Source organism: Vitis vinifera, chromosome 13 (genome assembly GCF_030704535.1).
Source record: "Vitis vinifera cultivar Pinot Noir 40024 chromosome 13, ASM3070453v1".
Lineage (NCBI taxonomy): Eukaryota > Viridiplantae > Streptophyta > Magnoliopsida > Vitales > Vitaceae > Vitis > Vitis vinifera.
The window spans coordinates 27,284,586-27,310,197 of record NC_081817.1 but is presented as its reverse complement, the minus strand read 5'-3'; the positions used below and the strand labels follow the sequence as shown (position 1 = coordinate 27,310,197).

Below are 25,612 nucleotides of genomic sequence, written 5' to 3'. Positions count from 1 at the left end.
GAGAAGTACATTTGGAAATCTGAAAGAAGTCAAGAGACCTGTTACTACTTGTGAATCACTATAATCAGAAACAATTCCAGATAATCCTGCAATTCTGGAGAAAGCCCTCTGATTCACTCTGTTCGGACTTGCCAAGAACAGTTATTCTAAAATGTTTTTCTTTATTGGGCTGTAATGATTTTATCATTCGGATTTAATTGTATTCATTAGGTTTGCAGATCACAAAAATGGTGTCCTGGCCATGAATATTTTACCCTTTGATCATGTAAAGTTGGGAAGCAGTTATGGATGACTGTAATAGCACAATACATTGATCCACACAGTTTGTGGCATGACAGTTCAATGAATTACAAAAGTGTAGCACTCATGGATATATATCATGTGAACCTTTTTCAAAGGAGTTGCTTGTTTAAATTTACAAGGGTGTAACGTCACACTAGTATCCTCTGATGAACCTTGGATTCTTTTTCTCTGTTTCTTCCTCTCTTGGTCGAGCCAAACAACTTGCCTTCACGACTTCTTCATGTTACCGAAAAGAAGCAACCTATGTTCTCCATCTCTTCATCCCCTTTCAAGACACAGCAATCTAATGTATCTTTGCATTGGATTGCTTCCTCTCCTTTCCTTCTCCTTCCTCCTTGAGGAAAAATCATGTCATTGCTTGGTTTTGATGACTCTGTTTCTTTTGATCATTGTGGAAGAGCATCATTGTAAGATGTACAAGAAACGTGTTGTGGTGCATTATTCCCTTCTCTACCACCCAAAATCTATTTTCCACAATCATAACTACCAAAGTGTTTAAGCATTAGGTAACGCACCTCTTGATAATGAAGTGAGAGATAGAGATCAGCAACATACCGGTATTCACAAGAAGTGATGTTCTACTTTTTCTTTTGACAACATTCATTTAGGCAACTCAGAATCTCCACCTTCATTAGGATTGCAGGAAGTTGGCTTCTTGGAAAGACATGCAAATGGGGCATTTAGGAATCTGAAAGAATCCTAAAGGCCCATTGCTACTTTTGAATCATTCCAATCAATAACAACTCGAAATATATATATATAAATCTGTCCCTGGGAACGAGTTGTTTCCAGGGCATGCAACCATCTCTCTAATAGACTCAGGGTTGTGCGCCCTCTTGGTGGTTTCTTATATATTGCACTATATGATTTGTAGATATCCAAGTGCCAATTTCACCACACCTGAATGAACTAGAAGCTATGTTGAAAGTGAAGTTAAATAACCCATCATAGAAGGAATCCTGTAGCAATTCACCAAAAAGAAAATCTTATTAACATAAATGAACTCATCCAGTTAAAGGATAAAGTTGTGTGAAACATTGAGTTGGGAGAGACAGAAATACTGATGCTTACATGGGACTGTGGGAGGGATCAACAAGAGAAACACACATTGAATAGTAAATGTGAAGTCATAAAGCTTGTAATTGCTGAAAAAATCTACTCTCAAGAGAGTTTTTTTTAACAAAAAGGAAAGTGCAAAATTCACCAAATAGCTCCACTTGTAGGAAATTTCAATGGTATGAAACTAGGATTTGGTTAATCTCCTCGCTTCTGCTATTGTAGTGAACCATTATAGATCAAAGATGAATCTCACCATCTGTTTTCACATAGGAGGTGTGGGCTATCTTTGGGTCATCTCTCATCATTGGATTTAGGGGTTCTGTCTCTCATATATAATTTCACTTGCCAAATACAAATGGAGCTTAGTTGATGTCTCCATGATGTGGAGACTGAGCAACATACATGATCCAAGGGATCTGTAATTGTTCTTCTGAATCACCCAATCTTCATCTAATATAGACGCACAAATTTTAGCAACCTGTAATCTCCACATTTTAGAGCACCGGAGGAAGCTAGCCTATTCAACAAACATAACAACACATTTAGAAAAATGCAAGAATTCCAGAGACATGCTGTGTGCTATCATGAATCATTCCAATCAGTAAGGAATCATAGTGCTATAATTTTAAACGTGCAATAACATACCTATCTTGGGGAAGTAGACTGTCTTGAGCACCAACTCAATAGCGAGTTCTTTGGGAGACTTGAGACACCAACTCAATCAAAGCTGCTAGTTGTTTCGGTGGCAGCTCGTCTTCCTCCACTGATACTGGAGAAAATGCTTTTGAAAACCCTTTAAATCTTCAAAGTACAAAGAGAAATTAGATTATGTGGTTATCCAATCTCCATTCCCCTTGACACAAACAAATGATTTCCTTGCAACCAACAATGTCTAATTCTATCACTTGTACTCTAACATGTGATTTAGGAAGAGAATTAAGCTTTGGAATATTGCCAGTAAACAAAGAATTGAAAAAGGCCAAGTGGGCAGCCACCAAAACTAGTTCACAAACAAATGTCAGCATTGGAAGTGGAACATGACACAAAAACAAAACATGTTTTCCATATTCATAAATACCAAGATGTTTAAGCATCAGGTAAGGCATCTATTGACAATAATATGAGAAATAGAGACAAGCAACATACCGGTATTCAAGAGAAGTAGTATTCTTCTTTTTCATTTGACAACATTCATATATTCTACACCCCAAATTTGGCAACTTAGGATCTCCACCTTCATTAGGAATATTGCAAGAAGCCGGCCTCTTGGACACACATGAGAGGGTATTTAGAATTCTGAAAGAATTCTAGAGACTTGCTATTGCATGAATTGTGAATCATAATAAGTAACAACAGCAGAGCCCTATGTACAATTTTGAACTGTCAGCCTTCTTGCATTGGATGAAAAACTTGTCCCTAGAAAAAAGATGTGTCTTGGGCATTCAACCATCAATTATTAACTCACTAGGAGGCTTGAAGTTGTGCACCCTCTTGGTAGCTTCTCATTCATTACAACATATAAATTCCAGATATCTAATTGGCATGTCAGTACACCTGAACAAAGTAGAAAACATGGTGAATAGGAATTAGACAACCTGTCACAAAGAATCCTGCAATAATACACCAAATAGAACATCTTGTTAACATAAATGAATTCATTCAGTTATAGTATTGTGTGAAAATTTAAATTGGGAGAGAGAAAAACATTGATGTTTACATGGGACTATGGGAGAGACCAACAAGGAGAACAAACATTGAATAGCAAATGTGAAGCCTTAAAGCTTGTAATTACTGTCAGAAGCTGCTCCCTAGTCAAGCTTTCAACAAAAAGGTTGAGTGTAGGGATTCTCTTGTAGCTCAACTTGTAGAAATTTTCAACAGTATGACAATTTATACTCATAATAAGAAGATAAAATGTAAGAATTATGTGTTGGGAATAGATGAAACTTACTGAATATATGGATAGAATTGGGTGAACTCCACGTGCTTCCATTTTTGGAATCCAAACTATTACGGATCAAAGATGAATCTCTCCATCTATTTCCAAATAGGAGATGTGGGCAATCTTGAACTGATGTCTCATCATTGGATTTAGAAGTTGTGTCTGATGTATCGCTCTGAAACAATCACAGGGTTCTCCTTTAGTTGCCAAATACCACTGGAGCTTAGGTAAGGTCTTGGTGATGTAGGGAAGTCATGGATTCTGGAATCTTTACATGAAAATATACATGAGATACATATGAAAGTATCTTAAAGTATACTATCAATCATGAGTTGTTTCAGAGTCATGAGTCTGTGAAGGCCTTACTCAGATAAGGGATGTCTTTGACATTTCTCACTGTTCAATATGAGTAAGGTACATTATCAACTCGAGCTTTAGGAATGTGAGTCATCATGGGACAACTTTTTCCTATTCTTTATTCTTTTCTCACCAAAGAGGATTAAAAGATATGCAGCTGCAAGGGCAAGAGATGCAGCCAGTAGAGAGAGCACAAAAAAATTCTTCTCTAATATAGACCACAAATTTTAGCAACTCGTGATCTCCACAATTTAGAACACTGAAGGACACTGGCCTATTGGAAAGATGTGACATGACATTTGGAAATATGCAATAATTCCGAAGATCATTCCAATCATTAAGGAATCCAAAGCCCTATAATTTGAATAGGGCATATATTTGGCATGAATAACACACCTATCTTGGGAAAAAGACCAGGTCTTGGCACCAATTCGATTATCAACTCTATGAAACTTTGAGATACAAGGTACCAATGTTAGTAGCTTTCATGGCAGCTCTTCGTCTTTTAATGGTATTGGGGCAAAGCCTTTTGAAAACCCTCAATCTACAAATTACCAAGGACATGAGATCATGTTGTAATCTTATCTCCAATCTCTTACTGCAAACAGATTATTTCTTTCAATTAACAATTTAATGCTTTCACTTCTATCATGCCATTAGCAATTTGGGAAAACAGGTAAGCTTTATAATATTAGGAATATGCAAGGAATTGATAAAGGCCATGAATCTACTTAAAATTAAAAATAAAAAAATAAAAACACAGATTTTTTTCATCCATGAATACTGTAACCAGCTTCCAAAAAGCATTAGGCATAGCAATAACCAAATGTTCCTCAGGTATTAAAGTTTAAGTTCAAAGTTACTAGGAGGTTACACAGATTTTTTCACCTATGAATATTGTAACCTGCTTTCTTAAAAACATTAGTATTGCAACAACCAAATATTCCTAAGATATTAATGTTAAAGTTCAAAGTTACTAGGAGGTTTTTTCACCCATGAATCTGTATAAAATCAAAAGAAACTCACAATTGTGTTGAGTATGAGTTCATTTCATGGCCATGCACAATTGCATTAAGTATTTGCAAGCTAAATGAAGTTGTGTGTAATTCAAAGAATACCATACAACTCACAATAGAATGCTCACTGCTCACCATAGATTGAGAAGTCAATTGTCTTCCCTCCAGTCATAAGAGTTTGTGCTCTTTGAGCCTCTGACTTGTGCAACTCAAGATAGTAGGACATGCCAAAAAGTGTCATTCCCTTCAAACATTGTTCAAATCTGCATAATAAATCTAGATAAGGAAATTTTCTATAAATATAGTAGTATGCTGGTTTAAAAATGAAGAGAATTTCAAACAAAATAAAATAGAAAATTTTTTCCATGTTTATCACTCACCTAAAAGCTTGTACATTGGATAAAATTCATGCTAATGATTCCTGACAATTGTTTGCAATAAAAATTTAGTAATGATTCATAAACGAAAAAAAAAATTACGAAATTTTTTAGCAATGTTCCATAAAAAAACACAGTGCATATTGATTGAGAAATTAATATGAAATCTAGTAATCTGGAAGGCACTAAAAACCAGATGTTTTCTTGAGTTCTCTATGCATCAAAATAGATGCATGTGGCTATTCGAGACCATCATAATAATAGAGCGCGAGACTTCTTAGCATGGAACACATACCGAATTTTAAACAAGGTTCTTAACTTTCCAAGAGACATAAGAACATGTTGTGTTGTAGAAACTGTAAAATAAATAAATGGAAGTTAGACACATATATTTGCTACTTAGGTTTTTTTTTAATCATCTGTTATCCCTCAAAAAGTAAAAAATAAGTATAAACATGAATAAAAAGTAAAAGAGGTATTACTTGCATTTAGTTCAAACTAGTAATCTCCAATGTGAAATCCAAATCCCATTTTGTCAACACAATAAGAGCATTAAACATACAACAAATTGAATCATTCTTTTTGACAATGTGAAAACCTGAATAAAATGACTTGGGTTCATAAATAACTACACGACAAAACAAATTTCATTATTCATTATAAAAGGAAAATATGTCGTTTTTTTTATTATAGAAGATAGATATTTTGACATAAAGTGCACTTATTCATGAAAACTTTGTGTATTATATATTGAAATTAGAAAATTGTATTCAAATCCAGTTAGAAGAGTACCACTAAAGATGCTTACATTGAAATGAAGGCATCCATGCTAATTTGTAATTGATGTCAGATAAGACCTTTCCTTGTCATTTTTTATCCCATTCCTGCATGTCAAATTTCCAACTAAAACTGCTTTGAGAGCACCTAAAAGAAAATTACCAAGATTTCATTAGAGGTAGAACTTGAGATGCTTACATTGAACCATGAGAGAGATTGACAAAACCTGCTTCCTAGTCAAACTTTCAAAATAACTCCATGGAGATTTTCATAAATAGTTGAACCACTAGTAGAAATCAAAATCAATATGAGAAATTGACATGGTATTGTGCAGATAAAAGGGTAAGAAATGTGTGTTAAGAATAAGAGTTACCTTTTTGAATGTAAGGATATGATAGGTTGAATTGCCTCAACACCCATTTTTGCAATTTGAACTTAATATGGTTCAAAAATGAGCTTATGATCTATCCTCACATTAGGGGAAGATGACAATCTGGGGCCAATCTCCATCATTCTTCTTCAAACATCTTTGATTTAGAAGTACACACTCAACAAAATTCAGCAGATAGCCTTTCACTTGGCAAGGAGGACTAGAACAGGGCACTCTTTATTCTCTACAAGTTGAAGAGAGATGAATTTTTGAAGGCCAAGGAAGGGGCCTAAGGATTCCAAATTCTAAAATCTTTTTATTGAAAGATCAATGAGAGTTGTAGCAAGAAATGTTGTCAAAAGGAAACTACATTTAAATATGCACAATATAAAATGAATTAACTGAGTTTTGGGAGAGGCGTACCTTTGGAGGGCCCACAAAAATAGGGTGTCTTGATACCCTTGCAATTGTATTTGTGACATTGCTTTCTGAAAGAAGTCTAGAACTTGGACAATGTGAAGAATTCTGAGATTATGTGAAGAGATGTGAAACTCTGAATCTGTTGAAAATATGTGAGACTCTGAATCTGATGAGGTAGGGACTTGAGATCCACATTTTCTTATGTGAGGAATTCTAAGGTTGTAAAGGCACACTGGTAGTTTCCAGATTCAGATACTTCTCAGATGTTCAAATATTTGTATAATGTACATCTTATTTGACATTGTCGCTCCAACAGGATGTGCAACCCATTTGAGCATACTACATCTATAAAAACAAAAATCTGAAGTTAATGTCTAAGAAGATAAGATTTATAATATAGTGAATGAACATGCTTGATTTTAGCAAAAAAGGAATGACCCCAAAACTTAAGAATATCATCATCATAAGTACCTAATTTATATCATTAAAAACTCCAAAAAGATTTGATGGCTAGACAATAAAATAATTTTAAAAAATGAGTTAAAATTAGCTGAGCTAAGAAAGATTAAATCAACATGAGTATCAATCATTAAGGAACCACAAAATAAATGAATAACCAAAAACAAAAATATTCAAGATTAGTATCAAACTAAAGTCAATTATGCTTACGAGTTCACAATTGATATGCAATTTACAAGAGCCATGATGCACCTAGAAAATATTATTTTTCAAATAGAACTAACCATGAAAGGCTTCAAATGACATTTTCTCTATAATTTCTGTTCTTAATTGGCCCCATTTTCTTGTACCAAAATATTATTAATTTGCTTTAAAGGAAGTGGGTGACTCATATATATGAAAGGATGTGAAAGATGGAATCTCTTGATCTCTAACAATTCAAGAAGACAATTCCTATGGCTATTGTTGTCATCATGCATCATTCCACTAGCTATAGACTACAGAATTGAACAATTATGAATATGTAGACGCTTAAATATGGTATGTAGTTCATTTAGTGGAAAAACGAATGAGACTTACATTAAAATTTAATAGAACAATGGAAAAATAATGATACTTACATGTAGCTGAAGATAATTTTGCCAAGAAGCTGTTTGTCATCCATCTATAAAGGGAATTCATCTTCTCTCTCCTTTTTACATTCTAAGCACTAAAAATGCACCTACATATAAAAGGAAAGACCAAAAGAAACTTAATAACAGAGGTAAACGCATACAACTCGAGGATAAGATTGCATCATAGATTGAATTTGGACTTGGCAAGGTAGAAGTAGTGATTCTCATTTTTTATTGCGACAGATTAAAGAGAAAATAGCAAGCTATGAGCCATGTGAAAAGCTGCTTTCTATTTGAAAATTTTAACAAAAAATCAAGTCCAATTAGAAAATTCCAGTAGTAGGTGAGAGAAATTGAAAGTGATGTTGAGGAGAGAAAGAGGAAGAATGATGTTTTTGGATGAGAAGTAATACCTTATTTATTGCTCACATCTTCCCCACACAAGGGATGTGGGCAATCTTGGGCCAATCATCTCCTTCCTCCTTCGAGTACCTTTGTTTTAGATATGGGCACTGCCACATATGCAGTTGTGAAAGGGTGTCAGGCAACAGTCCTTCCCTTGGCAAAATTGACCGGAGCTTCGGGCAATTGTATATCCATAGCCGTTCAAGAGAGGTGAGGGTTTGGAGAGACAGGGAGGATAGGGATTCCAGATTCTGGAATTGTGAAATGGAAAGGGAGGTGAGAGTTGTAGGAAGAAGAATCAAGCGGGGGTCATTCGAAAAGGAAGTTGCATCTGGAAACATGCCTCCTATGGAAAGGTCTTTAAGAGAGGTGAGTCCGGAAAGGTCCCATTGGGATAGGGGGGTCTTGATATTCTCACAATTATGGATGTGAAGCCCTGTAAGACGAGTGAGGTTTTTTATTCGAGGAAGCAACAATTCCAGATTTTTAAAATCTTCAATACTTAGATATGTAAGGGTGTTGAGGCAATCTGGCAGGGCTTTGAGATTAGGATACCCCCGGATGTGTAAAGATTGAAGTGAATTATTGGTAGGGTGAAACATCTCCTCTGAAATTGACTCTAGTTGTTCACAATCCTGAATCCGAAGTTGTTGAAGGGTGAAAGGAAACTTCCCTCTTGGGAAGGATGTGAGAGATGAACATGAAGAGATATCCAGGATTTGAAGAGCAACAACATTGGTGGAATCGTGGTGCATTATTCCCTCTGGTAGAGACTCTAGCCTTTCACACTTCATTATGTTGAGTTCCTTGAGAGTGGTAGGTAACCCACCTTTCGGAAAACAAATCAGAGACAGACACCCCTCTATAAATAAGAATTCAAGGGCACACGTGTCCATGGTGTTGGTGGTGGCGATGGAATTGCAGTGCATCATTCCTTCTGGAAGAGACTCTAGATTTTCACACTCCCGTATGCTTAGTTTCTTTAGGGTGGTGGGTAATTGCCCATTTGGAAAGCTAATGAGAGATGAACACTCGCATATCTCCAAGGATTCAAGGACACATGAGTTACTGCTGGCGTTACTATTTCGCATCATCCCATCAGGTAGACACTTGAGACCTTCACAATTTGCAAAACCAAGACTTCTCAGCTTTGGTGGGAAACCTACATCGGGAAATGACACCAGCTTTGGACAGTGCATGATTTTCAACTCTTCAAGGCATGTTAGGCACTGCCATCCATTTGGAAGCCTCTCTAGTTTATCACATCTATTTATTTTTAAAGACTGAAGATTGCATCCCAAGGATACAAGTTGATGGCAGTGAAGGATTTCCGATTCGAACCCATCCTCCCACAAACATGTGAGCTCTTCGCATTCTGAAAATTCCAAAGCCTGAAGCCCTGACAATGACCGCACGAATCCTTGTTGCAATTTGATAAGCCCTAAAATCCCAGAAACTGTTAACTCGGTGAGTGAGGTCACTGAGGTGAGCTCAGTTCCATTTCTCAAGACCGCCTCATTACATTCCTTGACTCTTAATTCCTTGAGAGATGGTAGCCTTAAAAGTGTAGACTCCAGTTTTGGACAGTTGTCAACATAGAGCCCTGTCAGCAAAGGTAGGTTAGTGGGTATTTTCTTAATCAATTTAGGGCAATTATAAATTGTAAGCGTACGGAGGCAAGGGAATGAGGAATCTATCGAGGAGGACCGGTCCTCCCAATACTCCCATTCTGACATATTTACAAACTGTAGAGACTCTAGTGATGGGAAAAGCTTATCTGCAGAAAGACACGTCTCTCCATAAAACTCTGAACCCACATTTTTTACTCCATCCATTCCTTGAATCCTCAACCGTTTAAGCGATGGTAACCGCCCCAAGCATGGTAAAGATGTGCACTTTTTGCAATCTTCGAGTCTTAGAACCGCCATTTTAGAGAATGAGCCATTCCTTATCCAATGTGGGAATTCTGGACCACCATATGAATAAATGTTGAGTTCATTCAGATTCGATTGAGGTTCTAAATGGTGAAGGACATTCATTTGATCCATTCCATTCCTTGAACCATCCGAGTCAAAACTCCACTCTAGTGTCAATCTTTCAAGGTTATCTTTTAATTTTAGACGGGCTACCCTTACATCTTGAATATTCACCACATTTTCCAATTTTGAAATACGGAGTTTACCTCTAAGATTTGACATTTCTCGCAACTCTTTGATATTCAAACCATTGTTTTTGCCCACCATGAAATCAGACAATACCTGCAAATCTTTTAATTGACCAATTTGTGAAGGCATTTCTTGTAATCTGAAGTCACCTCTAACATCAAGATGTCGAAGGTTAATTAGGTGTCCAATGTTAATAGGCAACTTGGTAAGCCTATAGCAGTATGATAATATCAATGTTTGTAGATTATAAAGACCGCCAATTGAATCAGGTAAATATTCAATATGGGTGTTAGACAAATTAAGGTACCTTAGAAGTTTCAAATTGCCAAATTCATTTGGTATCTCATTTATCTGATAACCACTCAAGGAGAGCACCCTTAGGTATCTTAATCTTGGTATCAATTCCTTAAGCACCTTATAACTTATGCAGCGAGTCGGAAAATATCTTTGTGTTGAAATAGCTATGAATGTGCGCAAGCGCTCCTTCTTATAAAATCTTTCAAACTTTTTGAAGATATCATAACTATGACGAACAAATGATGAATGACGAGTACTTTCAAGAATGAGACATTGCAAATTATTCTTAAACTCATCATCCAAATGCAAGCATGTATCTCCAGCAACAAATTTAGCTAGATCGTTAACAAGGTCATGCATCACAAATAGTGATTCTTTGCTACTCGACGATTGGAAAAATGACCTTGACAATAGCTCACAAAAATACTTATCACCAAGATCTTCTTTTCTCCTAGTATCTTTTGGTTGTTGAATTAGCCCCTCCGCCATCCATAAGGGGATTAGCTCTTCCTTCATAAACTCATAGTCTTGGGGAAATATTGCGCAATAAGCAAAACACCTCTTTAAATGTGAAGGGAGATGAATGTAACTCAATCTCAATGCAGGGATGATGGGGTCGTCAGGTAAATCCCATATTTTGCTATCTAATACTCTTTCCCATTCACGTTCTCTTCGTTCAGCACGCAGAAGGCCACCAAGTGCTTTTGCCGCCAAGGGCAAACCTCCACACTTATCTACAATTTTCCTGCCAATTGATTCCAAATTCGGGTGCTCGTGGATATTTATATGTTGGAAAGCATGTATTTGAAATACCGACCAACAGTCAGCATCAGATAAGGGTTTGAGGACATGTAAGTTGTTGGGTCCCCCCACCCATTCTGCAACATCTCGTTCGCGAGTGGTGACCAAGATTTTGCTTCCTGATGCTGCCTCCAAGAAAGGGAAGCGTAGGTCGTCCCATTTAGCACGCATGTCTCCCCACAAATCGTCCAAAACTATTAAATATCTTTTTCCCCTCAATGCATTCTTCAACTGGCGTTGAATTTCATGAAAGTCCTCTGAATTACTGCTTTGAGAAGTAAGAGAGTCGAGAAGTTTCTTTGTTACTCCCACTTTATCAAAATCAATTGATACAGAAACCCAGGCTTTCAGAGCAAAATGATTGGCTATGGGCTCTGCAGTATCATCGTACACCAGTTTTGCCAGAGTAGTCTTGCCCATCCCACCCATGGCCACGATGGAAACTACAGAAACATTGGTTGCAGCGGGTTCATCCTTAAGCAGCATCTCAATTATGATCTGTTTATCTGCATCCCTGCCCTTAACCCAAGGTACGTATACCTCACAGGTAGTGACTGGCCGCCTTTCCCAACTGGATTGGGTTATTATTTTCACCTTGTCCAAACACAAACCAAGCCCTGCCTTTTGAGCTGAAATATCTTCTAAACGGCGAGTGATCTCCGTTATCTTGGACGCCATCTTAACATTACGCATAGCCCTGACGGGAGTGAAAGTAGTACAACAAGTAGGGATGAGCTTGCGTACCTTGCTTGTGCTGGCTTCACCATCAGCTTCCGCCATCACCTTTCTTCGCAAAGCCTCGTAGCCAAACTCGTCCAAGATGTCCTCCATGTCATAAGCCAAATCCCGGAGACGTTCGAGCCATGCTTTCACGGAGGGATCGTTGATCTGCTTGTCCTCAGCGACATTGAGCAGTTGAAGCATCTCCGACAGTGTTTCCTCCCATTTCTCGAGCTCCTTGTGGACTTGCTCTTGGCGGGCATACTTCAACAAATCAGAGGGGTACTTCAGTTTGCTAACCAAGAGTTGAACGAAAGAGGAAAGAAGAGCCTCTCCAACAGCTTCCATGGTGATCGGTGTGCAGAGAGAGTGAGAGAGAGGGATAGAAAGCAAAGCAGTGTGGACACAAATTAATGAAGCAGAAAGACGGGGAGGTGGAAAGTAGGACTTTTCTCAATAATACGGTAATTTTAAAAAGTTATGCTTAAATTATTATATTAGAAGAAGTTATTACAAATATATGGTAGTTTTTACCACCTAGGAGAGAGAAGATAGGAGAGAGGAGAGAGGGTCAACGGATAATTTTTTTTTTAAACCAAAATCATCTTTTCAAATTTCACAAAAATTTCAAAAGGAACTCGTCTCTTCAAGAGACGAGTTCCCTAAAAAAAATATATATATATTTTTTATAAAAAAATTCCCAAATTAAAAAAAAAATAATAACAATTCTTCAAGAACTCGTCTCTTGAAGAGACGAGTTCCATGAAAATATATATATATATATATATATATATATATATATATATATATATATATATATATATATATATATATATATATATATATATATATATATATTTTAAAAATTCCCAAATTATAAAAAAAATAATAATAATAATTCCTCAAGGGAACTTCCCATGGAAAAAAATATTTTTTTTAAAAAAATTCCCAAATTAAAAAAAAAAAAAAAGAGTTCCCTTAAAACAATTCCTCGTCTCTTTTTTAAATCTTTTTGTTTTAATTTTTTTTTTCCATGGGAACTCGTCTTTTGAAGAGACAAGTTCCCTTGAGGAATTGCTTTTTTTTTTTTTTAATAATTTGGGAATTTTAAAAAAAAAATTTCATGAACTCGTCTCTTCAAGAGACGAGTTCCTTGAGGAATTTTTTTTTTAAATTTGGGAATTTTTTTTCCATGGGAACTCGTCTCTTCAAAGACGAGTTCCCTTGAATTGCCTTTTTTTTTTTTTTTATATATATAATTTGGGAATTTAAAAAAAAAATTAAAAAATTTCATGGAACTCGTCTCTTGAAGAGACGAGTACCTTAAGGAAAATTTTTTATTATTTATTTATTTATTTTAAATTTGGGAATATTTTTTTTTTTCCATGAAGAGACGAGTTCCTTGAGGACTTTTTTATTTTATTTTTTTATTTGGGAATTTTTTTAAAAAAATATACATTTTTTTTCCATGAAGAGACGAGTTCCCTTGAGGAATTGCTTTTTTTTTTTTTTAATATTTGGGAATTTAAAAAAAAAATTAAAAAATTTCATGGAACTCGTCTCTTGAAGAGACGAGTTCCTTAAGGAAAATTTTTTATTTATTTATTTTTTTTTTATTTTTTTAAATTTGGGAATATTTTTTTTTTAAAAAAAAAATTTTTAATTTTTTTTTCCCATGGGAACTCGTCTCTTGAAGAGACGAGTTCCCTTGAGGAATTGCCTTTGGGAATTTAAAAAATTAAAATTAAAAAATTTCATGGAACTCGTCTCTTGAAGAGACGAGTTCCTTAAGGAAATTTTTTATTTTTTATTTTTATTTTTTTAAATTTGGGAATATTTAAAAAAAAAATTTAAAATTTTTTTTTCCATGGGAACTCGTCTCTTCAAGAGACGAGTTCCCTTGAGGATTTTTTTTTTTTTTTTTATTAATTTGGGAATTTTTTAAAAAAAATATACATTTTTTTTCCATGGTAACTCGTCTCTTCATTGAGGAATTGCCTTTTTTTTTTTTTTTTTTTTTCTTTTTTTAATAATTTGGGAATTTAAAAAAAAAATTAAAAAAATTTCATGGAACTCGTCTCTTGAAGAGACGAGTTCATTAAGGAAATTTTTTTATTTTTTATTTTTTATTTTTATATTTAGGAATATTTAAAAAAAAAATTTAATAATTTGGGAATTTAAAAAAATATATATATTTTATTTTCATGGGAACTCAAGAGACGAGTTCTTGAGGAATTGTTTTTTTCTTTTTTTTTTTAAGGGAATTTTTTTTATAAAAAATATATATTTTTTTTTAGGGAACTCGAGTTCCCTTAAGGAATATTTTTTTTCTATATTTTTTTTTCATGGAACTCATCTCTTGAAGAGACGAGTTCCTTTTGAAATTTTTGTGAAATTTGAAAAGATGATTTTGGTTTTAAAAAAAATTATCCATTCACCCTCTTTCCTCTCTCCTATCTCCTCTCTCCTAGATGGCAAAAACTACCATATATTTGTAATAACTTCTTCTACTACAATAATTTAAGCATAACTTTTTTAAATTACCGTACTATTGAGAAAAGTCCGTAGAATTTTGGCCAATTATGTTAATGGGGTCATACCCTCATCCCAACTTCCCAACCCACCTTGATTACTTAAACAACTTTTCATTCCATCCCAAACCTGTATTAGAGTAGAATGGGGTCAGGGAATTTGTTTTTAGAAGTTATAGCCATCCTATCTTATTTAATATTTTCTGTTATTTTTATTAAAATAAATGCAACTTATGAAATTCTATCTTGATAAAAAGTAAATTTGTAACTTTATTTTAAATATGTTTAAAAAGGGAAATGAAAAAGGAAACCGAATTATTTTTATTTAATTTTATGTATAAATCTAGATTATTAAATAAAGATGTAAAAAAATTGATCCAAGCCATAAAAAACTACATTAAATTTTAATTTTTTAGGGCAGGAACTAAATCTATATTTTTTTATATAAGATTTTTTATTTTTATTTTTAAAAATAAAAAATATATTCTTGATATTCTTGATATTAACTTCTATTCATTTAAATGAAATAAAGAGAGATTTACATTTAAGATTTAAAAAAAATGATAAAAAACAGATGTCAGGATAAAAAGTTAAAAAATAATAATAATAATTTCTTATACTTTATTATTACATCTTTTTTGTTAAATAAATTTTATTAAATAAAATTATAATTATATTGGTGGAAGGCTAATTAACTTTAGATAGAGATAAGATGGAGGTGGGTTTGATGAAAAAAAAAAGAAAGAGATAAGATTGAGGTGGGTCCATTGTTAAGAAAAAAAGGGTGGGGAATGAAATGAAAGTAGGAGACAAAGTGACAAAAGCTTTTGCTTTCTTTGAAAAAGTAAAAACAAAGGCTAATGGCATTAAGTGATAAAACTCAATACAAGACCCTACCTGAATATTTCTATGATTTGTTTGTTAAACTAGTCTTATGTAAGGACTTTAAGTTAAAAATAATTTAAAAAAATATATTATTTAACAAATTAATTTCTAATCTACATAATTGCTACATCTTTTCTACTTGATTTTAGTTTAATTTGACTAAAATGAAATAATTTATTTGAGCCCAAAAATTCAAATCCAATTCACTTATCTATATACTTTATTGGTATGGAATGAATGAGAAGAGTTATAAAGTAAAAGAAAATTTGATGAGTGATTTTCCAAAGTTGGAGCCAATTCAATGCCTAGTGGGTATAAAAGAAAAAGGAAAGATGTTTTAAATTTAAAAAGGTTAGAACCGTTTCACAATGATTTTGGGAAGTTGGAAATGCTTCCAAATGCCTAAAAATGTTTCTATAACAAAAACTAAACATTTGATAAATATATTTATATATATAAAATAGAAATGCTATAAATTAGAAGTGTTTTTATCAAAATAATTTTTGAACCAACCTTAATATCGGTATTAGTTTTAACATATAATATCTTTTATATTAGTTGATATAGTTGCTTATAAAATCAACCATTCATATGATAATTATTTTGGATTGGAATAAGTCGCCCCCACTCCAACTCTACCCCATTTATTTAAAATAATTTTCATTCTCATTTCATTAAAAAAAAAATTAAATGGGGTGGGAATGTATGGGTCACCCCGCCCTTATTTTTTTTAATATTATTTTAAAAAATTTTAATTATATTAAAATAAATATATTTTATAAATAATTCAAAATTTATAAATTTTTATAAAATATTTTATTAAAAATAAAAAAATAAAAATCAAATTAAATTAATTTATAATTTATAATTTATATATAATTGGGACAGGGCAAGGCAAGGCGAAGCAGAACAGGACAAGACATTACTCGAACCTACCCCGAACCTATTTCGAGTTTTTTTTTTTTAAATCTCAAACTCATTCTTAACTTGCTTAATTTTTAAATTTCAAACTCATCCAATTAGGGGTGGTATCCGAAAAAATATGCCACATTGTCATCCATATCCACAAATCATAAATATATCATAAGAAAGACAATGATAAAGTTAGTGTCTATTTGGATAAACTTGTTGTTTTCTATTTTTAAAATAAGTAAATAGAAATAACTTTTATATAAGATATAAGAATTCTTAGCGACTTATATATATATATATATAAAATAATAGTTCTAAAAATCATTTAAAAATTTAAGGTATTAAAAAAAATTACTAAGTCAATTTAAAAAAAATTAAAGTGATTTTAAAAAAAATAACATAAATTTAAATTTTTTGTATAACATGTTCTACTTTTGTATAGAATTTTCTAATTTTAAAAACAAAAAATAATAAATAGATCGAATGGACACTTTACCTTCTTATTTTTTTAGTGGTTCACCCCTTGGCCCCTTAGATGAGAAGATTATGAAATTTTTCCATGTTTCATATCCTTAAATAAGAAACTTATGAAAAGGATAAAAGTACTAAAGATGGAAATTAAGACTTTTGAGAAAATTATTAGTGTGAGATGGTATGCACCAACTTTAATTTGAAGAATTATGTTAATGAGAAGATGTAATCCTCATCCCAATCACTAACTTTAAATTATAGTATTTATCGTATTTTGTATAATCATGTTCATCGGTTATATCATCCTCACCTCAACTTATATTGATTATTTAAGTTATAAGTTATAGTCCTCATGTTTTATTTAAAAATTTTTACCATTTTATATTATTTTTAAACATAGATCTTATTCATATAAATATAATTTATGAGTAAAAAAAATTATTTTTTGTAAATTTTATATTTAGTATTGATAAAAATTATATTTTCAATTATATTTTAAATGGGAAATCGAAATAAAGAAACTAAATTATTTTTATTTAATTTTATAAATAAATGTGGTGGAGTGGGACAACCATTGCAATCAACTCGTGTTTGATGAAAAATCTATTGTTATCGATCATAGAGAGTTGACAAACAACTTCATAGATAAAAAAAATAATAATAATAATTTAATAGACACTGAATAAGACTTCGGATTCCAACAATATTTTTAATAATATAACTTCTTAGTGGTAGGTTCCACAAATTGGAAAATGTGAAAAAGAATATAAAATTGGGTCCCAGCAATTGGAGCCTTGTAAGCAATTATTAGTGCAACATGAGAAACAACTATTGGGACTTTTTACAAAATACAAACAAATTTTAAATTAATTTTTATTTGTTTTTAATTTATTGTAATCTGACACGACACAAATACGATTCACTAACACAATTTCTAATTCATATTCTCTCCAAACTAATAAGGTATAAAAAAATCTTCAATTGAAAAACATTATTATAACGGTTGGTAAAAAAATTTCATGCTCATTATATTTGTTTTAATTTTCAAATTGCAATTATATTGTCCAAAGATAGGTTGTCCTTTTAATCACTTTAGACCAAATTTAAAGATACTTTAGACCAAATCTAAAGGTGCTTTTTGAATATCTCTTTTAAAAAGAAAAAGATGGGGAGAGAATGGTTGTTCTATATGATCCATCAACAAATAAATAAAAAAGAAAAATATATTTGAAGGAAATAAAAAAAATAAAAATTTGAGATGACTAGGAGGGTAATTTGGGTAAAACCTAATATGATTTATGAACGTCCTCTAAGGTCTTAATCAACATTATAGAAAAACACTTTAATGAAAACGTACTCTTAATCTCATTTAACCCAATCTTGGATTTAAAAAATGAATTATCAAATTCAATCTTAATTGATTTAAACTCTGCTAAACCCATTCCCATTTGTAATCTCTAGTTGTGGAAAAATAAAAATAAAAACATAGTATAAAGACTTGGAGGAATATCAACTATAAAAAGGGGGTTAATTTTTTTTTTTAATAGCTAGAAGTGTTTTTCTACAAATAATTATGTATTTTGAATTTTTTTTAAAATGTAGATTATCACTGTGAGCTCATATTTGATGCACACTTTATTTAAAACCACATTTTTTTTTCAATATATTACTTATGATCAAAAACATTTTTAAAACACTTCTTTTGGTTTGTATCTAAATGCTAACCTACATTCTTGAGGTAATGTAACAACACTTTCTAAGTAATGTAACAACACTTTCTAAGTAATTACTTTGAATATAAGATGGTTTTTCCAAAGTTGAAACCATGTAGTGGGTCGGAAAAGAAAAATGTGGAAATTAAGATAGAATTTTTAAGGTTTGAGGTAATGTTACAACACCTTCCGAATAATTACCTTGAATATAAGATGGTTTTTTCCAAAGTTGGAACTGTGTAGTGGGTCTGAAAAGAACACTGCAGAAATTAAGGTGAAAATTTTGAGGTTTGAGGTGATGTTACAATACTTCGATCCAAGTAATTACCTTGAATATAAAATGATTTTTCTAAAGTTGGAGAAAATGTGGAAGTTAAGGTGGAATTTTTGAGGTTTGAGGTGATGTTACAACACCTTCCAAGTAATTGCTTTGAATATAAGATGTTTTTTCCAAAGTTGGAACCATGTAGTGGGTCTGAAAAGAAAAATGTGGAAGTTAAGGTGGAATTTTTGAGGTTTGAGGTGATGTTACAACACCTTCCAAGTAATTGCTTTGAATATAAGATGTTTTTTCCAAAGTTGGAACCATGTAGTGGGTCTGAAAAGAAAAATGTGGAAATTAAGATGAAATTTTTTAGGTTTGAAGTGATGTTACAACACATTCCAAACAATTACCTTGGCTATAAGATGATTTTTCTAAAGTTGAAGTTATGTAGTGGGTCTGAAAAGAAAAATGTGAAAATGAATTAAGATGGAATTTTTGAGGTTTAAGGTGATGTTATATAGCTTCTAAGTAATTACCTTAAATATATAAAATCGAGTTAAAAAAATAGAACCAAAACAAAAAAATGACATTTAAGTACAAAAAAAAAGGAATTAAGTACAAATAAATAAAATCTAGATCAAATAACAAGCAAGTGAAACTATTTTTATCATATGATGGTGTCTTATTTGCCACCACTTTTTTGTATGACATCGAAAAATTACTTTTCTAATACCATAATATCCACCTAATTTATAATTTTTGAAGTGGCCAATGTCATTCCATGAGTGCAATCGATAGCCTTCTTTAATGAAAAATCCTTAATTAATCCTAATATAATTTGCTTATTTATAGTCCATTGTTATTCACTATAAAGAGTTAAAAAGCAATTTTAAGTGCGATTAGTAGTGATTCTAAAAAATATTTCTAATTTTTTTTTAATATTTGAAAGATAAAATTTTTAAATGCAAGAAAGACTAAGAACTCATTTAGTAATGATTTTAAGAAGCGTTTTTAACATTTTTAATACTAATTTTTTTTTATCATTTAAGTGTTAGAAAAATTAGAAACATTTTTTAAAATCACTATTAAAAGTGCATTTCATAGTGATTCTAAAAAATATTTTTAATTTTTCTAATAATTGAAAATTTTTATTTTTCAAGCATTAAAAATATTATAAATACTTTTCAAAATCACTATCAAATATACTTTAAAAACACTTTTAAGAATCAAATATATTTTTTCATATATAAAAGTTTAATCTAATGAATAGTGAATGGGACCTTGGATTCCCATGATGTCTTTAGCAATACAATTTAAGAGTGGTAGGTTCCACAAAATGGAAAAAGGACATAAAATTGGTTCCGGACAAGTGGAGCCCTTGTAAACAATTATCAGAGAAACAATTATTGAGATTCTTTTACAAAATACAACAAAATTTTAAATTAATTTTTTTTAAAAAAATATTATTTAAATATGTTTTCAAATCTATTCTACTTTGTAGCATATAAAAATCCAAGTCCAAATTTCGTATCTATATTTTATTGGCATGGATTATAGAACATCAAAAGACAATTTTAGAGATAAAAAATTGATATTATAAATAGTAAATACTAAATACCACTTTAATTCCAATAATGTTTTCTACCAATGTAACGTCTCAATGGTTGTTAGGGTGAAAAGGAATATGACTTTGGATTTCAAATAATTTTTAGCCAATTTTAATGGCATAGTGGTGGGTCTAGAAGAAAATAAAAAAAATATGGAAATTAAAAAGTAATATAGACACCATTTTTGACCTTGCCTTGATTCCAAATTTTGAGTCAATTTCAAGGCCCTAGTAATTTTAGATACAGGATTTATATTGTTTATAAATTCTCATCCCAACCACCAACTTTAATGTGTAACAATTATTGTATTTTGGACAATTATGTTAATTTCGTCCCAACCACCGACTTTAAAGTTTAGCAATTATTGTACTTTGGACAGCTATGTTGGTGGGACCATGTCAACCTTATCCCAATTCCCAACCACCAATTTTAAAGTGAAACAATTATTGTATTTTGGACAATTATGTTAATTTCGTCATGTTATTTTCATCCCAATTACCAACTTTGAAGTTTAGCAATTATTGTACTTTGGACAGCTATGTTGATGGACCATGTCAACCTCATCCCAACCCATCTTAATTACTTAACTCTTAAGTTTAGCAATTAAAGTTTAGAAAATTATTTAAAATTTTCTATTGGTTTTTTATTTTATTTTATTCTAAACCTTAATTTTATTAAAATCGAAATAATTTATGACTAAATAAATTGGTTTTCATAAATTTTATATTTTTATTTGATAAAAAGTAAATTTGTAATTTTATTTTAAACATATTTAAAAAAGGGAAATAAAAAAATAAGGGATCGTTTTACGTGATTTTTGAAACTTATTTTTAAAAATTATTTTTTAATCTTTAATTTTAAATAAATTTTAAAAACATGATCAAACGAATTCATATTTTTCTTTTATTTTTAAAAATCGATGAAAACAAAACAACTTCTACTTGTTTTCTAAAAATTATTTTTTATTTCATTTTGTCTCTTTCTATTTTTAAAAATGGAAAACCGTTTTCAAATTACATGATTAAACAATTTTTATTTTTTGTATTTAATTTTATATATAAATAAGGCTCAAACCACCCCCCCCCCCCCCCCCCCCCCAACCCACCAAACCCAACCTGAGTTTAAAAAAGAATTCTTAAATCCTTAAAAAAAATTAAATATATAGTTTTACTTTGAATTAGCACTTAATAGACTTTTTTTTTTCAATATTTTCTAACCACTTTTTTTGTTTTCCGCTTCTTTACAAAAATGTTTTTTCTTAACTAACTATTGATGAAAGCGTTATCGGCTAAAAACATATTTATGAGAATTAATACCATAAGTTATGATATTTGCCAAGTTTTTCTCTGCTTTTTATAACATAATCTTCATAATTATGTGATTCATATTTCTAAAGCGGACTAACAATCGCATCACGTATAATCTAATAAGAAAAAAAAGAAAAAAAGAAGAAAAATTTATGTATCTTTCTAATAAAAACTGAAATAGTATGTAAAATAATTATAATTTGACATTTTTTTCTTTATAAATTAAAGAAAAAACACAAAATAATTATTCTTATATGAAATAATATAAATTAAAATTTTTATAAAAGTATAAAATTCGGTTTGAATTGAATATGGACCATCTAAACCTTGGTCTAAATCCAACTAGAATTTATAAAATTAGCTGAAGGAACCTCAATCGCTTGGATATGTGCATTGACAGCATCTCTGTAACATCAAATAAGCCCAACTGTTTGAGTCAAAAAGATTTAGCTATATTACAAATGAAGTGGTCCTACAAACTAAAAGAGTATAACTTCATGGAGATTTTATATTAGAGCAACTGAACAACACAAGCTAAATCCTTGACACAAAAAAATGCATTCACAAATTATAAAAGTAAAATCTTTTGAGGATTGAGTGGCTGAAGCCCATCTTCCCCACTACTTTTGAGGCAGAAGTCCTTGAAAGATCTGAACTGACAGACTTAGAAGGTGCCAAAGGGAGCTAACTATGCTTAACAGGCTTCTGCTTCAAGTCAGCAAGAAAAAGCTCTCTGAGTGAGATAAATCATATAGCCAAGATCGTGCTTAGTGAAAGGACATTCAGATTTTGCTATCTCTGCTAAGAGGAGGTCCTATCCCTTCATTTGAAGCCAAGATGCAGATTCAGTTTCCATGATAATTTACAATTTTGTAGAATGATTTTGTGTAATAGAAAAACACTGGATGATAGTCGGTTTTGGTGGATTTCTAGATGAAGACATGATTGGTTGCAACTCTGTGGTCCCATAACTCCGAAATGAATGTTCAAACAAAAGCCAATAACAAAAACTTGGATAACATATCTACATATTAAATTTACAATAAAGCAAAAGAAGTGATGTAGGATGAACCTGTGGATTAGAGAGAGTGTGACAAAATGGAGATGCTGTGTGGAAAACACCTTCACATCCATCTACCATAGAATCAAAAGATCCTTCTTCCGGGAAGACGGCTTTAAACAAATGAAGCCTTTCTTTAGCCCCATCAAGTGCTAGTAAGCGTTCTGTCTTTGTTGGATCATCTGAGGCATTGATCAATAGAACAAATAAATTGTACAGAAAATCAATGAGAAAAAAGGGCCTGTTAATCATGCAGAAAAAGGGCGTGTAAAGAACTATTTCATGAAAGAGCGCTGAAGCAAAGTTTGTGACTTGTATACATGATTCCTAAAAGCCATTGATCAAGCTGGGTAAACTAACAGGTTCAAAAACCAAAATGAACCCAAGCTCTCATTCATAGTCATTACAAACCAGTATCAAAACTACTAAAATCGTAAAATTGTCATGTTGTTGTGAGTCCCACATCAAAGAATATGCCTTCAAGGTCCTTCCCAATGAGAATTCTCCAAAAATTTAGCCAAATCACTATGTCACATGCATTTTCAAGTTGGTGGCTGCAATTAAATCCTAAAAATCATAAAAACAATGAATTGTTGACAGATCAAAATCAGGACTAATCATTTAAATTTGAATCATGGGTCATTCATGATTTGGTCAAAAGACTTAAAACACAGAAACCTTCTCCTTTACTTTCTTGGCATCAAAACATTATCCATTAAAATTGGGATTATACAGAGAAGTTTACAATTATAGAAGTAATTAACACTCGGGTTCTGTCTCTGATTAAAATTTTGAATCATGGGTCATTCATCATGTGGTCAAAAAACTCCAAGCACAAAAACCCCCTCCTTTACTTTGCCTTTTCCTTCATATTCTTAGATCAAAATAGGAATCGCCCTATGAAAAATTGAAATTCGAACTAAATCTAAAATAGTTAATGCCTTTTAACTATGGCTAGGTGCTGAAATGGCGACAAAAAGAAAAGAAGCTAAATATTGAATCTTGGGTTATTCATTATTCGGGTCAGAAGACTCAAAAATGGAAACTAACCCCCTCTTTACCGCAATTTCCCAGGTTTTCTGGGCGGCCAAACAGAGGGTATTTGATATAGCTAGATAAGACAGAAATATGGGAATTGTAGGAGAGATTGAATACATACCTGGGTCGCGAACTGATGCATTGACGGGGTGCAGCCACGTTGGAGCAGGAGCTTGACAAGCCATGAAGCTATGTACCCAGAAGCCCCTGTAACGCACATGAAATTAATATTGGAGTCTAGATAACATACTAATCATATAGTTAGTCTTGGTTAGGTTCTCAGAACCTTGTTATTATAGCTTTAAAACATCTTAACACACATACAATATTTTAATTGATGTTAGGGCCATAGGCATTGGGTTAATTCCCTTGCATTGAGCAATGAATATGTTCTTCGCACTAGAGCTTTTGATCATACTGGCAAACAATATACATCTCCAGAGGAAATGAAGGAGGTAATCTTTTGTTGGTTGAATTTAAATTTAAACCCAACCTTCTTTTTATATCCTTCTTGTTGGATGTCATTTGTCTTATCCGCCCGGAGTATATGGTTTGCCCTCGAGTCCAGAGACTACTCAAGACCATAAGGCAAAGCGCAGAGTCTTATGGGGCCATTTGTTTATTTGGCCCTTGAGGGTGACGTCCCTAGGATTCGAACTCAAGACCTTAATCTTTGTGGTTGCCCTCCTGGTACCATCTGAACTACTAGCTCTTACAGGTCAATTTAACACTTCTTAGGATTTTGCACTTACCATTTTTGTTTCCTTGTTTTTATGGTGTTCCTTCTTGTTCTTTCACAGAAATGCATAAACAAAATCATCAACTTTGTCCATGCATTAATGAAACTATTCGGTTTGGAAGTACGAGCCCTATTGCAGCATTTATATATATCTAATTATGTTGCCAATTAAAATCATGTGTTTGGAATCTCTGTAATTTTCTCAATTTGTATTATTTCCTTTTCAAAATCATGCCCATTTTTTCCAGACCCTTTAGCTAGCCTCCATGGAAGCATTCTCTGGTTGTTACAGACATGGTATCTGCATATCAATCAATGCTTTTCCTGATTTAAAAAAAGAAAAAAGAAAAGAAAGCAAAAACAAAAACTATCAATCAACGCTTTTTGATGTTTTTTCTTAGATTGCATTTTAGAGTACTACTGGACCCTTGAATGTGAAACATGTCTGATTTTGTCTTTTCTTTCCAGACATGCATCATCTTTTCAGAGCACTGGGCTTGGATGAACCCAAAAGCTCAGCTACAAAATGACATTGGAATATTAGTCATTTTTTATGTTCATAGATTGATAAAAAATGTTGAATAAGAAAGAAAGTTGTTAAATTGGAATCCATCAATTTAACAACTTGGAGTAATGTCAAAAATTTGGTGTAGCCATCCATCAAACTGCCACGAGCTTCTCTCCTCATTTACCCAATATATCACTACTGTAGAATCTCCTTCTACTAGAAGACTAGATAAACCCTCGGGTTTAGCAAGCTTTAGCCCTTTCATCAACACTGAAATCTCCACCTCAATGGCTAGACCCACTCTAGCATTCTTAGGGAATGCTTTCACTAATGACCTATTATGATCTGGAAGTGTTCCTCCAATTCTCAATTATCAATGAAGTTCTCTATGCATGGTAAAGAGACCCTAAATTTTGAACCTATCCAATTGCATCGATTTCTTTCTTCAAACTCTTAAGTTGAGCCTTTAATGTTTTGCTCGCTGTCAGCTTGTGA

General features: G+C 32.2%; 2 protein-coding genes across 15 annotated transcripts; both read right to left on the bottom strand.

Moving 5' to 3' along the window:
- Positions 1–289: 289 nt before the first annotated feature.
- On the bottom strand, positions 290–12,559 carry LOC100267075 (putative disease resistance RPP13-like protein 1). Of its 13 annotated transcripts, none has more exons than XM_059741503.1 (13): positions 8,108–12,559; positions 7,701–7,801; positions 6,205–6,966; positions 5,863–5,978; positions 5,350–5,410; positions 5,058–5,098; positions 4,813–4,940; positions 3,314–3,479; positions 2,509–2,916; positions 2,008–2,163; positions 1,375–1,879; positions 859–1,262; positions 290–786 (listed from the first exon to the last, which is right to left on the bottom strand). In XM_059741503.1, the coding sequence occupies exon 1, from the start codon at positions 12,428–12,430 to the stop codon at positions 8,120–8,122; it is 4,311 nt and encodes a 1,436-aa protein (XP_059597486.1). In that variant the 5' UTR covers positions 12,431–12,559; the 3' UTR covers positions 290–786; positions 859–1,262; positions 1,375–1,879; positions 2,008–2,163; positions 2,509–2,916; positions 3,314–3,479; positions 4,813–4,940; positions 5,058–5,098; positions 5,350–5,410; positions 5,863–5,978; positions 6,205–6,966; positions 7,701–7,801; positions 8,108–8,119. The 13 variants fall into 13 exon arrangements, with proteins under 13 accessions (XP_059597486.1, XP_059597487.1, XP_059597496.1 ...); XM_059741504.1 differs by having other exon boundaries at positions 290–1,262; positions 1,616–1,879; positions 6,205–6,445; positions 6,625–6,966; XM_059741513.1 differs by adding an exon at positions 6,030–6,117 and having other exon boundaries at positions 290–1,879; positions 3,314–4,205; positions 5,863–5,938.
- A 9,591-nt stretch (positions 12,560–22,150) lies between these two features.
- Positions 22,151–24,373, bottom strand: LOC100244759 (phenylacetaldehyde reductase). Of its 2 annotated transcripts, XM_002275881.4 has the most exons (4): positions 24,195–24,368; positions 23,992–24,077; positions 22,845–23,014; positions 22,151–22,592 (listed from the first exon to the last, which is right to left on the bottom strand). In XM_002275881.4, exons 1-4 carry the CDS (start codon positions 24,284–24,286, stop codon positions 22,587–22,589), a joined length of 354 nt encoding a protein of 117 aa, XP_002275917.2. In that variant the 5' UTR covers positions 24,287–24,368; the 3' UTR covers positions 22,151–22,586. The 2 variants fall into 2 exon arrangements, with proteins under 2 accessions (XP_002275917.2, XP_010659455.1); XM_010661153.3 differs by having other exon boundaries at positions 22,151–23,014; positions 24,195–24,373.
- Positions 24,374–25,612: the final 1,239 nt, after the last annotated feature.

Excerpts from the sequence above, each read along its gene's own strand:
- LOC100267075 (XM_059741510.1), bottom strand. The coding sequence starts at position 12,430 with ATGGAAGCTGTTGGAGAGGCTCTTCTTTCCTCTTTCGTTCAACTCTTG.
- LOC100244759 (XM_010661153.3), bottom strand. The coding sequence starts at position 24,286 with ATGATCAAAAGCTCTAGTGCGAAGAACATATTCATTGCTCAATGCAAG. Across the intron at positions 24,078-24,194 it reads CTAACATCAATTAAAATATT|GGGCTTCTGGGTACATAGCT; the intron begins GTATGTGTGTTA and ends TGTGCGTTACAG. Across the intron at positions 23,015-23,991 it reads TGCATCAGTTCGCGACCCAG|ATGATCCAACAAAGACAGAA; the intron begins GTATGTATTCAA and ends TCAATGCCTCAG.